The sequence below is a fragment of the Puma concolor genome, chromosome C1 (assembly GCF_028749965.1).
Source record: "Puma concolor isolate L17-30 chromosome C1, mPumCon1.1.hap2, whole genome shotgun sequence".
Classification (NCBI taxonomy): domain Eukaryota; kingdom Metazoa; phylum Chordata; class Mammalia; order Carnivora; family Felidae; genus Puma; species Puma concolor.
The window spans coordinates 65,231,589-65,245,929 of record NC_141674.1 but is presented as its reverse complement, the minus strand read 5'-3'; the positions used below and the strand labels follow the sequence as shown (position 1 = coordinate 65,245,929).

General features: G+C 33.7%; 1 protein-coding gene across 6 annotated transcripts in view; it reads left to right on the top strand.

The window, feature by feature from the left end:
• Positions 1 to 14,341, top strand: part of ZZZ3 (zinc finger ZZ-type containing 3) — a 102,328-nt gene that overhangs the window by 84,669 nt on the left and 3,318 nt on the right. For 5 of the 6 annotated variants that reach the window (XM_086717330.1, XM_086717327.1, XM_086717328.1 and 2 more), the window contains 7 exons: positions 1,748 to 1,895; positions 1,980 to 2,095; positions 2,780 to 2,851; positions 3,895 to 3,996; positions 4,649 to 4,744; positions 6,888 to 7,040; positions 12,599 to 12,733. In XM_086717330.1, the coding sequence (XP_086573456.1) occupies positions 1,748 to 1,895; positions 1,980 to 2,095; positions 2,780 to 2,851; positions 3,895 to 3,996; positions 4,649 to 4,744; positions 6,888 to 7,040; positions 12,599 to 12,733 (822 nt within the window). The remainder of the gene's footprint in view (positions 1 to 1,747; positions 1,896 to 1,979; positions 2,096 to 2,779; positions 2,852 to 3,894; positions 3,997 to 4,648; positions 4,745 to 6,887; positions 7,041 to 12,598; positions 12,734 to 14,341) is intronic. The other variant, XM_086717331.1, reaches the window with a different exon arrangement.

Below are 14,341 nucleotides of genomic sequence, written 5' to 3'. Positions count from 1 at the left end.
ATGGGGTTATGTCCTGATAAACCTATCTTAAGTTGAAAGTATCATAAGTCGAAATGCATTTAATACACCTATTCTACTGAACCTCATAGCTTAGCCTAGCCTACCTGAAAGGTGCTTAGAACACTTACATTAGCCTGCAGTTGGACCAAATTACTTCACACAAAGCCTGTTTTATAATAAAGTGTTGAATATCTCATGTAATTTATTGAATACTATACTGAAGGTTAAAAAGAGGATGGTTATATGGGAACAGAATGGTTGTCAGTGTATTAATTTTTTACCCTTGTGATCCTGTGGCTAACTGGGAGCTGCAGCTCACTGCCACTGCCCAGCAGCACGAGAGAGTATTGTACTACATATTGCCACCCTGGGAAAAGATCAAAATTCAAAGCACAGTTTCTATTGCATACGTCACTTTTACACCATTGTAAAGTGAAAAAATCCTAAGTTGAACCATCGTAAGTTGGGGACCATCTATACCTAATTTACCTATTTCTTTAGATTTACCATGCTATAAGTTGTTGACATGTATATGTTTGTTTTAATGGACATTTAGAAACTCCTAATTGAAATAGAGGAAACTTGTGGTATATGTTGTTGTATAGAATGCAGAGAACATTTATGGCTTGTTAGCTTCCTTCAGTATTACTGTCACTATTTTAAAAGACACTCTAATTTTGCAAAAGTTGAACCTTAGACTAATGTGTACTATTATGATGATGGTGATAATGTAATATAAATAAAATAAAAATTATGAATTCTGTGTCAAACAGTTAAACTGGATTTTTCTTTTCAGTTTCATAGTTTTTGAGCTAATTTTTTCTCAGAATTCTACTATGGAAAATGTCAAGTACACAGACAAATTGGAAGTATTATATAGTTAACATACACATATTCACCCCTAGATTCTATAATTAACATTTTACTGTATTTGCTTTATCATGTATGTATCTATCAATCTTTCATCATTCCATCTTATAGCAAGAATGCATTTTAAAGTTGCAGACATGAACACTTCACACCAAGTTACTTTAGAATGTGTATTATTAACTAAAATTTATTTTTAAAACATTTTTAAGGTGAAATTTCTATATAGTGAAATTCACAAATTCTAATTGTACCATTCTGTGAGTTCTGGCAAAAAAAACATGCATATATGTAACCAAAATCCCTATCAAAAGATACTGATTATAATGATCTGTTTTTAGTAATTATGACAACTAATGACTTCTATAAAGGTGGTTGGTTAAGTAACTGAATTAATTCCAAGTAGAATGAAGGTGTAGCTGTGATTCTCAAGGTGTCATAATTTTTTGTATATGTGATGAGAGTTATATTATTGTGAAAATAATTCATTGTTTTATGAATAAGTCATGAACACGGGAGTACATTTAAAATGAATTCCATGTGTCAAGTTTCATCTGTTGCAATCAAAACATTTCATATGCTGTTCTTAGAGATAAAATCCTTTCTTGGCTTTGTTATTTATGTTTAAAGTGTGTTAGTGATAAAGTACAGTATGTCTATGTAGTTCAGCTTTGGAGCTGTATCTAAAAATAGTGCTTATATCATTCATTCTTCCTTACCAGCTATCATTTTTACTATTTAATGTTTAGACTATATTATCTTTAACTTTATTGGCTGGTGGATTCAAACAGTGAATAGAAGTGCCCAGTTGATGATAATTTAGATTTGGAGTCCTCTGAACGTTTCAGTTAAATTTAAACTGTCACTTTTTTCCCCCCAGGCTGATATAGGGCTTCCATATCCACAGAGAGTTGTTCAATTGCCTGAGATTGTATGGGACCAATATACCAATAGCCTTGGGAACTTTGAAAGAGAATTTAAAAATCGTAAAAGACATACTAGGAGAGTAAAGCTAGTTTTTGATAAAGGTAAGAAATTACATGTTAAGAATTTACATAGAGAACTATCTGGCGGTCTTGCTTTAATAATCCTGTACATGGTCTTCTTTTTAGTAGGTTTACCTGCTAGACCAAAAAGTCCTTTAGATCCTAAGAAGGATGGAGAGTCCCTTTCATATTCTATGTTGCCTTTGAGTGATGGTCCAGAAGGCTCAAACAGTCGTCCTCAGGTAAACAGTATGAAGTGTTGGAGTAGGAAGATTTGAGTTATAGATAAAATATGTTAACATTTCCTGATTTGTATTCTTAAAATTTAGGCAGTGTTTCACTGAAGATAGTGGGAACATGAACTTCGAAGTTAAGAGAAACCTGGGTTGGAATCCCAGCTGTATTGCTTACCAGCGGTGGAACATCAAATGTTATTTATATTAAAGCCTCCAAGCTGCAGTTTCCTTTTATATAAAAAGGGGTTAATATTACTTGTGTTGTAGAGTTGTGTGAGGAATAAATGAATAGTACATGTAACATGCTTAGTACACTGTGTGACATGTACTGTTTATTCTAAAAATAAGAGGTCTTTGTGTGTAAGTGTAATGTAACCAGGATTTGAGTCCTGGCCTTGCCACTAGTATTTAGATGAACCTTGATTGACATGTGGGTTCAGAATGGAAATGTAATATTTCCTTTTCTTTAAAATGAAGTTGTTGTCATCTATATCACAGGATTGCTAGTAGTATAAAACCAAAGGAAATAAAGGAATGTGAAAACATTCTCTAAACAATAAAAAATTATACATTATATAATAAATTTACTAAAATATTTTGAAATTAAAAAATTCCACAATATGTGTATTATTTGGCTATATCAAATGGTAGTCTTTGTTATTTTTGACAAAAGCCTTGTTTTATATGCAGATGATAAGAGGACGCCTTTGTGATGATACCAAACCTGAAACATTTAACCAACTGTGGACTGTTGAGGAACAGGTAATAGATATTTCCTAATTGTATAGGTTAAAAAAAAGGTTCAGATTAGAGTCAGTATTATGAGTAAAGTATATATTGTTGTGTGTGATCCCTCTTAACCAAAAATTCAAAATATTAAACTTCATTCTGTATACTTTTTTTTTTTTTTTTTGGCCCACTTCAAGAATTTTGGATTTTGAGAACGTATGAATTCCTATTTGGAGATGATTTTTAAATCGGGAATCTTGGTTGTGGGAAGTAGATTGAAAAAGATAGTGAAATGGGTGGATTAAAGTTTCTGTAATGCAGCTTTGGGAGAGAGGAAAAACCTGGGGCCAAGTAAAACAGTGCCTCAAAGTGAATTCTTGTTTTTGTTATGAAGGGGAGCTGACAGAGCCACACCAGAGTGTTCTGTTACATTTTGGCATACGGCTAGGAGGCTAGGACTGTTCATGGATAAGGTTTGAGACACATCTCTCTTTCATATGAGGATTAACTCCTAAGCTATAATAAAGTTAGCAGTTTTCGAAAAGCTTTAGGAAACCTTTATTTCAAGCATCCAGTTTATTCTTCATCTTTAGCACTGTGTGACAATTTAAGGGATAGCTCAGAATTTAAAAATCAAATATTTGAGTGGAAGACCACACAAAGGAGGGAAAAGTTTAAGTTTCTGTCTAAATCCAAATGAATTTAGTTATTTTTGTTAAATCTATATGGGGCAAGCCTAAACATAGTCTAGCAAGAAAAGGTGGTGAGTGGAAATCATTAAAATGCATAAAGTGTTATTAATTAATTAAAAAAATTTTTGGTGCTGTGTTTTTACTTAAGTGACCAGAGAATCTTTAAGTTCTTCCATAGGTTTATGCTCTAATCTCATTTTTCCTAGTAAAGCTTAAATTCCTTACTAGAAAATTTTCCCGCATCAAGGATTTCTAGTGACCTAACCCGCAGAGTTGTGGGGGGTGTATTATAGTTTAAAAGGAAGTGTGAATGTATTTATTCATTTATGTAAATGTATTTATTTATGAAACTCAGTATTAAACTTGGTCTTGGATTTGTCTTAGAAAAAGCTTGAACAGCTACTCCTGAAATACCCTCCTGAAGAAGTAGAATCTCGACGCTGGCAGAAGATTGCAGATGAACTGGGCAATAGGACAGCAAAGCAGGTAATTGAGGAGATGGCCGCATATTGCTGGCCTGTTTTTGATAGTTTTTTTAATGAAGGATAATGCATTTGGCATAAAATTTGCCACATCATTTTTAAGCTACACAGTGCTATAGTATGTGATTTTTTTTGTTATGTTTTGTTTTTAGCATTGTATATTTTGTGTTGATTTCTTCAGAAACAACTTGAGATGATTCTGCTTCAGATCATTACTAAAAAATAAGAATATAATGTATTTAGTGTCTCTTGAATGTTTAGTGAGTGCACCAAGTTGTGTACTTGGTTAGGCTGTGCTAATAGATGTGTGACATACTTAGTAAATATCTCTGATTGTCTTTCTAAAAAAATATATAGCAGTTTTCTTCTTTGCATTACCATTGATATTAATAGATGTGTTTTTATTGCAGTGTTCACAAGTTGAAAATATGCGTTTAGCTTTGGAGTCCAACAAATTTCCTGTATTTTAATGATTTTTTGTCTAGATTTTAACATATAAATGAGTTTGGTGGCAGTTTAAAATTATATCTAGATTTATGATAAATTTTAGATTGTTAGCATTCATTAAGATAACACAGGTATATTTTAATTTTTAAGAACTATTCACATAATGCATGTCTTGTAATTTTGTTAAATGGCTTATTATATTTTCTTAGGTTGCCAGCCGAGTGCAGAAGTATTTCATAAAACTAACTAAAGCTGGCATTCCAGTCCCAGGCAGAACACCAAACTTATATATGTACTCCAAAAAGGTAAAAAAGAAAATAGAGAAAGTAAACTTTAGATCTTTGATTAAACTTATCAAAGAATTGCTATGTAAAAGTGTATACATTTATCAGAACAAAGTTGTTTTATTTTTAAAATCTGACTTACTCTAAGCATTTTGGTATATTGGGGATGGACACAGGGTAGGTTTCCATTATTGCTGCTCAGTGAAATTGAATGATCTTTATATTTGTTATTTTCTTAGGAGTAGATTAGTTTATGTGAATGGGTGCTACTTGGAAGATTTAGATTGAGGGTATATCAGAAAGGCCTTTGTGATGTTACAAATTTTAGAATGTTTGACTTTTTAATAAACACAATCAATTTCTGTTTTTAGATATGCTATGTAAATCCAAAAATAGAAATGTTTATTAAAATATATTATTTCTCACTACAGTTCTAGAAGTGTGGATAGTGTTATCACTTTCACTTTACTGATAATAATATTAATAGCTAGTTTTTACTCTTCTTACTGGAGGCTGAGGACCAGGTGCTGTTGTACAGTCTTTTTATAGATGAGAAAACTAGGCCTTGGGTGCCTGGCCGATGCCATTGGTAGAGCATGTGACTCTAGATCTCAGGGTTGTGAGTTTGAGACCCATGTTGGGTGTAGAGATTACTTAAAAATACAATTGTAAAAATAAACAAAAAACTAGGCCTTAAGGTAAATTGAGTCAGTTGTCTAGTCATATAGCTAATAAGTCTGAGAACGACTGATCCTCTGATTCTGATCCCAGCCCTTTTCCCACTATTCTGTTCTATTCTGTACAGTAAAAAAGCTGTCGTTCCTCTCCTACATAAACCATTGCATCAAATTGTAGACGGTTTTTTGCTTTAATTGCAAAAAATAAAGCACATAATTGGCCTCTTTCATTTCCTTAGTAAATCATCCTGTTATTTGCCCTCTACCACTACTGCCTTCCTTCACATAAGAAGCTAAGAGTATATCTAATGCTGTTAGTTTCCTTATTGAAGCTGTTTTACATAATTTTACATTAAGAATATTGTCTGTACAGCTCCATGTTTTACAAGTTTTGTTTTTTGTCTTGTTACCAAGTTTTGGAAGCTCATTTTAACTTTTCAGTTGATTTAAATAATTTGGATTCCCTCCTCTCCCACACCTCCCCCGTATAGCATTACTTATATCACATATGTAGAGTTCATCCTATACCTTTGGAATGTTGGAACCTTGATAAGCGGTTTTCAGTTTAATAGCTCTAATTTTTATGATTAATTTCCAAATTAACTTTAGATGTGCTGGGTACCTTATATTTTCACAGTTAAGACTAGTAATGGTAACAAAAGGAATACTAAAGAAACCTGAACGTATTCCCTCCTGAATGCACTGAACTCTAAGTTAATTAACATTTTGACTGTTGACTGTAGAGATCTAGCCCAGCCATAGACGCAATGATTCCTTGGCACGGTTGGAGTTTGAATCTTGAAACAGATGAAGTGATGGTTCTGCCTGTAGCTGAGGTTATTCTTTGTGGCTCTACTGTTTATGAAGAGAGGAAGTCTACATAGTGGTTTGAGAGTGAGGGCCTTGGACCCACACAGGCCCAGTTTGTAATCTTGGTGTTACCACTGTCTAGTTGTAACACCCTGAACAAGAACCTTAACCTCCATCTTTAAATTAGAGGTGATAATAACTACTTCATAGTAACGTTGTGAGGGTTAAATGACGTTGACAAACAGTAAGCAATCAATCAGTGTTAGTAGTTTTAGACATTAATCATGTTGTGGAAAATTTTTTTACTTGATCATGTTATATCTGGCTTAGGCTACTTCATCCTCTCGGATCTTCTATACAATGACTGTAAGAGGAGTTCAGCATTTGAATGTCAAGAGTATGGTCAATGTTGGAGATACAAATATAAGCTAGATAGCATGTGAGCCATTATACTGTTTTTGGAGTATCTCCCCCGCCCCTACATTTTTTTTGTAAACCTGGTTGTGCTTTAAAAATCCAGATAATATAGAAAAAACAACCACATAAGCATGTACTGAAAGGTAGAGCCAGGATCCTTTTAATAGATAGACATGGAGGAAGTAATAGTGTATTTTAGTATCTTTGATTCTTTTAATGATTTTCCAATGTCCAAATTAAAAATTTGTTTTCTCGCTTAGTCTTCCACAAGCAGACGACAGCACCCCCTTAATAAGCATCTCTTTAAACCTTCCACTTTCATGACTTCCCATGAACCACCAGTGTATATGGATGAAGATGATGACCGATCCTGTTTTCATAGCCACATGAACACTGCTATTGAAGAGGCATCAGTAAGTTATCTATTTATATAAAAATATATATACCTGTGTATTTATCTAGGTATCATACAGATCAGGTTACAGAATGAGAACACCAGAATTTTTAAATTATTCCTATCCTTCAGAGAATGTTGGTTTCTTTTAATTAACAAGTGAAGTTTATGGGCTTTTAAAAAAACAATATATTGTTAAATCATTATATATTAATATATATCATATATATTAACACATAATAAAAATAAAAGAAATTTTAACATGCAAAATAGAGTAGTATAATGAATTCTATATAACATATGTAGTATATTAATAAAAGAAATTTCTAAAACACGTATAAAAATAGAGTAGTATAATGAACCTACATGTACTTATTACCCAGCTTCAATAGTTATCAGTTTGTTGTGATCTTATTTTGATTTATACTTCTTACCCACCTCAGCTCCATCCTGGATTATTTTGGGGCAAGTCCCAGACATTACAGAGTATTATTATCATGTTTATAAAAAGGTAATCCTTTACACAAATATACACTCAGTTCACATTTCCCCCAATCATAAATTACAATAGATTTCTTCCTTTCCTTCATTCCCACCCCCTTTTTCCTCTTCATAGAACTTTTTTGCTGAAAAACTGGGTCATTAGAATTTACCACTGTGTGTGTTTTGTTTGCTTCTCTCTGGTGTTACTTCCTCTGTTTTTCTGCTCCCTGAATTTTCTGTAAATTGATAGTGGGTCTAGATAATTGTTATCACTTACTCTGTTTTTCTGCTACCTGCATTTTCTGTAAATCAATGGTAGATCTAGATAATTGACCAGATTCAGATTTGTTAGGGTGGGCAGGACTTCCTTCATGTGTACTTTCATCAGTCTGGTGGTCTTTTCTGTTTTTTTTTGACATAGTAGCCATTGATCATTGCCTGGATTCATTAATTCATTAGATGTTACAAAACAGTGATATCCTCTCAATTCTTCTTTACTTATTTGATAGAATATTCTATAAAGTAACCCTCTCCATCAACTATTTGTTTCCCCCTAAGGTACATATGGAAGAGGCAGTATAACTGCTTGATTCTTCGTTTATTTTCTTATGTTTCAGTACATTGATATTATTGACTTTATTAGTGTTCAGATTGGCCCATTGGTCAGTTGTAACTTATTCAGGTTGGATTTTGGGATCTTTGAACAAGATTCTAGTAGTTTTTGATAGCTTCTTCATTACCTGTTCTGACAAGGAAATTCTAGGATTGTCTTGTATTTTTCCTCTTCAGACCTAGAATTAGTCCTGCTTTCTTTTATTAGGAAATTGTGGAGATGATAGCCTGACTGTAGGAATCCTACTTGATGCTGGCTTGATCATTGTTTCTAGGTCTATTTAATGGATAGAGCTGAGAAATAGGTTATATTATTGTTTAAAAATAATGGGGCACCAGGATGGCTAAGTTGATTAAGCGTCTGACTCTTGATCTTGGCTCAGGTCATGATCTCACAGTACGTGAGTTCAAACTCCACATTGGGCTGTACACTGGCAGTGTGAAGCCTGTCTCTCCTTCTCTCTGCCCCTCCCCTACTAGTGCTCTCTTGCACGCATGTGCTCTCTCTTTCTCTCTCAAAATAAAAACAAACTTTTGAAGAAAAATAAAAAAATAAAAAACCTCAGGGGCACCTGGATGGCTCAGTCGGTTAAGTGTCTGACTTTGGCTCAGGTCATGGTCTCACAGTTTGTGAGTTCTAGCCTCCACATCAGGCTCTCTGCTGTTAGCACTGAGCACTGCTGATACTGTGTCCCCCTGACCCCCATCTATCCCCTGCTTGTGCTCTCTCTCAAAAATAAACATTAAAAAAAAGACATCGTAAGTTTATATTTTTTAATTTCAGATTCAATTTAAGGACTTTGGGGATTTTACTTCTCCTTATTGATCTTAAATATGTATCTTCTTTCTCCCATGCTGAGAATCCTAGATATCAGTGACATTGACATAATACTCACTTTCTTTGTCTCATAGTGCTCACAGTAGTCTCAGAATATAATAATACTAACCTTACCATCAGCAGTATGATTACTGGAAACAGATTTTTTGACAGTTCTTTCTTCTTTTCTTTTTTTTTTGCCTTGGGATATATGCCACTGCAGAACTAAAGTCAAATCCTCTTCAAGTAATTCCTCTTGGTGTTATTGACTGCACACTAATTTAGATCAATTTATTTTATTTTCCTTTCCATCCATAGACATTTCTTTTTATTGCTGTTAATATTTTTATTTTACATCCTGAAATTCATTTCCTCAGTAACTAACATGATTCTGGCTCTTTGCTTAAAGGATTACCTTATATCTTTCTTAATACTCTGATTATTTATAATAATTGGCAAAGGAGATTTTAACGAAAGGTCAGCAAGTAAAAGTAAGTCTCTTTTTTGTTCTGTTTTTAGATTAGCCAAATACCGAGTGTATAATTTGGTATGAAACTACCATAAAATGATTGTATTCTTCACAAATTTTTCTTTTTAAAATAGCTAATATCTGCTGTGTCTTAAGTTTGTACTTTGTTAATATTAGAATTATTCATTTGAAAAATATTGATTCTACATTTTATATATCAGGCCCTGCTAGAGGTCAGCTGCATCGTTGTGCACAAAATATTTATGATCTTTGCTCTTACAAATCTTAGTCTTGTGGGAGGAGATAAATGTGTAATCACATCAATAAATTACAGATTTTAAAAAGTGCTTCAAAAACAACTGATTATAATTATTTAAGAAGTACTTTATTTAGAGTTTGGAGTTTAAGTAGAAGAACTCTAAAGAAGTGGTAGTCAAGGTGACATGTGAAGGAGGAACAAAATTTAGCCAGATGAGGAGTAGATTAATATATGTAATAGATTGAATTTGATTTAACTTTTGTTTGGTTGATTTTATTTATTTATTTTTAAATGAGCACCAGTTCAAATCATTCTGAATTTTGAAATAGCTGTTCAGATATTTATAAAACTACTAGTGGTAAAATTTATAGATTTCAAGTTCTTTTTTTAGGAAATCAATATCTAAAGAAACCATATGATTACATGTATGTACTTCCGTAGTTTTAAAATCTGTACACCATTTTAGCCTCATTTGGAATTAGTCATAGGATCTCCTCTTTAAGTAAAGTTTAAAAATGATTTTAACAAGGAAATCTGTTTATGAGGATTTAAAAAAATTTTTTAATTGTGATAAATACATATGTTCATATTTTTGTGACCCAATCTCCAGAACTCTTTACTTATTAGAAAACTGACACTCAGAACCGTTAAACAGTATCTCCCATTGCCTTCTCCTTCCAGCCCCTGGCAACTCCCTCCTACTTTGTCTCTATGAATTTGGCTACTCTGGGTGCCTCATTTAAGTGGAATCCTGCAGGTTCTGTCCTTTTGTGACTGCCTTTCATCACTTGCCATAATGTATTCAAGATTCATCTACCTTGTAACATGTGCCACTCTTTCCTTCCTTTTTAAGGCTGAATAATAAATATTTCATGGTATGTGTATACCACATTTTATCTATTCATCTGTCATTGGACACTTGGTTTGCTTTCACTTTGTGGCTATTGTGAATAATGCTGCTATGAACATAGATGTACAAATTCCTGTTCGAGTCCCTGCATTCAGTTCTTTTGGGTGTAGACCCAGAAATGGAATTGCTAGATCCATATGTTAATTCTACATTTACTTTTTTGAGGAACCGCCATACTATTTTCTATAGTGGCTGCAACATGTTACATACTCCCCAACAGTGCACTAGGGTTTCAGTTTCTCTATATCCTTGTCAACACTTGTTATTTTCTGTTTTGTTTTGTTTTGTTTTGTTTTGTTTTGTTTTGTTTTGTTTTGATAGTAGCCATCCTAGTTGTGTGGTGATTTAACTTTACTTAGTCTTGTTGGCCAAATTTAATAGTATCCTTAGACTTAAAATGCAAATTAAAAAATTTGGCATAGTTTCTACTCTTTGTATTTGCTTAAAATATCTGAATTTAATAAATTTCACTATAAAATTCCTTATCACATTATTTAACTAGTTAAGTCACATTGTATTTATTAGTGTAGATATTTATTACATTACTTAATGTCATTTTCAGTGCTGATATAGAAAGACAGTAGCTGTAATTTAACACTTTAGTTGACAGGAACTTGAAATGAGTGAAAGATGGTGGGAGATAAGGTAAGTGAAGCATGAGATTATAAACAATCTTTTATTCAGCTGAAGACTTTGGACTTGACTCTGTAGACAGTTCGGAAGTCATTGGGAGATTTTAAATCATGGTGGAGCTGGAGGAAGGAGTGATACTATAGAGGACCAATTTGAAAAATTTAAGAAAGTGTTAAGTAGTGACCAATTTTGTTGGATTAAATATGACAGTGAAAAATTAAGGGTAGCTCTTAGATTTAGGCCTTAGGCTGCTGAGTGTATAAGGAGTTACTAAATATTCAGACAAATCTGGGTTCAAATCACCTGACTCCATAATTGATTAATTATGTGACCTTGGGTAAATGTTATTTTTATAGACACCGGTTTCCTTGACATAAAATAAACATTGTAGTTAATAATACCTAATATGAGAGCAAGAGGAATGGGAGGGGTAGGAGTTATCTGGACCAGGATTGATAGACTATGGATGGGGTCAGTGAATTGGAGATGCTTTCAGGAGCATTGTAGATATTAGTGACCATGGGATCATGAGGTCATGAAGGAAAGAAATGGATCATTGATGGCAGAGCACAAATAAATTGGGAGAATAGGTAGGAAGCAGTTAGTGATTCATCTGTCAACTTCAGCTTCATGTATTTCTATAGTTGTAGTATTCATTTTTTATAGTCTTCTAAATGATCATCTTCGTAATTTAGTTTATCCCCTTGGGTAAGACAGGAATGTCCTGCCTTGATTATTGGGAGTATACAGAGCAGAAAGTGGTTTGCTCTTTGTTAAGAAAATGTGATATTTACTTGAGAAAGCATAAAAAATCTTTTAGAGAAGAGGAGCTTCCTGCAGATGAGGTAGAAGTAGATTATAAAGAGTATCACAAGGAGCCATGAATGTGTTGGGATAGGGTTGAGTCTGCATTAGTGTATGACAGAGGTAGGAATCATCCCCTGGTACTTTGTACAGTTCAATATTACTGTTGCATTAAGAAGCCCTCCAAAAGTGTTAGTCTAAAATATTGCTAATAGCAGCGCTAATTTTCTGTCAGCCCTATAAGGTAAAGTATCTTAAAAGTGAAAAATATTTTATTAGTAGAAAAATATTCTGTGTCAGTATTTCTTACTGTTTTTTTTTTTTTTAATGATTTTTTCATGTTTATTTGTTTTTGGGAGAGAGAGAGAGCGTGAGCAGGGGAGGGGCAGAGAGAGAGGGAGACACAGAATCCAAAGCAGGCTCCAGGCTCTGAGCTGTCAGCACAGAGCCCGACATGGGGGCCAACCCACAAATTACGAGATCATGACCCAAGCTGAAGTCGGATGCTCAACCAACTGAGCCACCCAGGCACCACCCCCTGTTAGTTCATTTTGATTATCAGACATTTTTGTTTCCTGTTTTATTATTAGGATGAAGAAAGTATTCCTATTATGTATAGGAATTTACCTGAATATAAGGAACTATTACAGTTTAAAAAGTTAAAGAAGCAGAAACTCCAGCAGATGCAAGCTGAAAGTGGATTTGTACAACATGTGGGCTTCAAGGTAAATTCTACTATTCATTTAATTTTTGGAAGGGTGATAAGAGAGATTTAAAGTAGTTTCTGCAGCTTTAAATTCCAGACTTCCCAGCATACAGATAAAAGTAAGTTTAGCTCTAGTCCTATTCATTTATATAAAGTAGTGTGCTACAGTTTCTGATCTCAGTAGGTTTATGATTCTATGGGAAGAAGACAAACATACAGGTATCTATATTTTGAGGTAAAATATGAGGTGTTTTTGTCTAGCTATTTTTCTTTCTTATTCTCAGTTTTACTGAGATATAACTGACAAAAATTGTATATATTTAAAGTGTACAAAATATTAAGGTGTAAAAACATCACCTCACATAGTTACCTTTTTCGTGTCTGTGTGTGTGTGTGTGTGGTGAGAAAACTTAAGTGTACTCTCTTAGCAAATTTCAAGTATACAGTACCATATTATTAATCCCATGCTGTCCATTAGACCTCCAGAACTGATTTCTCTTACAATTGAAAATTTGTATCCTTAGACTAACATCTCCTCATTTCTCCCACCTCGCAGCCCCTGGCAACCACTGTTCTACCCTCTGCTTCTGAGTTTGAGTTTTTCATTTCATTCATAAGAGAGATTATATGGCACTTGTTAACTTCTGTGGCTTATTTTACTTAGGATAATGTCCTCCACTTTCTCATCCATGTTATCACAAATGGAGGATTTCTTTTTGTTTTAGGGCTGAATAATATTCCTGTGTGTGTGTGTGTGTGTGTGTGTGTGTGTGTGTGTGTGTGTGTTTCACATTTTCTTTATCCTTTCATCCATTGGAGCTGTTGCTCTTGTTCATAGATGAGAAATTTCTTTTCGCCGTTCAGGCTACTAGAAATATATCTATTCAGTCCACACAATTTTGAAATACCCATTATGTTCCAGGCACTTTGCTTAACTGCTAGGGATTCATTAGTAAACAAGATGGACTCGGTTTCTGTCCTTATTCTGTTTTCGTCTCATAAGGAATTTAGAGAAGTTAAATTAGTAAACATAGTTGACTATGGCTAGAGAACATATCAGAGAGTAGTGCTGCTATTAAGGTGCCTTTGAGATTTACTGAGGAGTTTAAACTTTCCTTAACGAGGTTGGGGAACCATTGAAGAATCTTAAGTAGACAGTAACATGAAATTTGCATTTCAGAAAAATCATTCCAGTTACTTACACTATTAGTATAGATAACCTTGGAGAAGGCAGTGGGTTTAGAGTGGATAATCTCTGACAGCTGTATTGTTAAATTTTGTAAACAGTAATGTGTTCATGTATGTTATTTATGTAGTTGAAAAAAAATAGGTGAAGGAGAAAAAGATAATTCTGGACTTAGTATGGAGAATGGAAAGAAGAAAGCAAAGCTAGAGGCAGGGTGACTGGTTAGGAATTCTTTTGGTAATTTAGACCAAAGATGAGAATGTCTGAGGTTTGATTGGTGGCTATGGAAATTGAGAGAGATTGACAAGTTTGAGAACCTTTGGACTTTAGAATTGGCTGTAATTGGTGAGATTGGAGGAAGTAAAACTGAGACCATGAGATATAGATTTGCTGGTAGTGGTATACATAAAAATACTGATGCGTGCTGTGACTGATAAACAG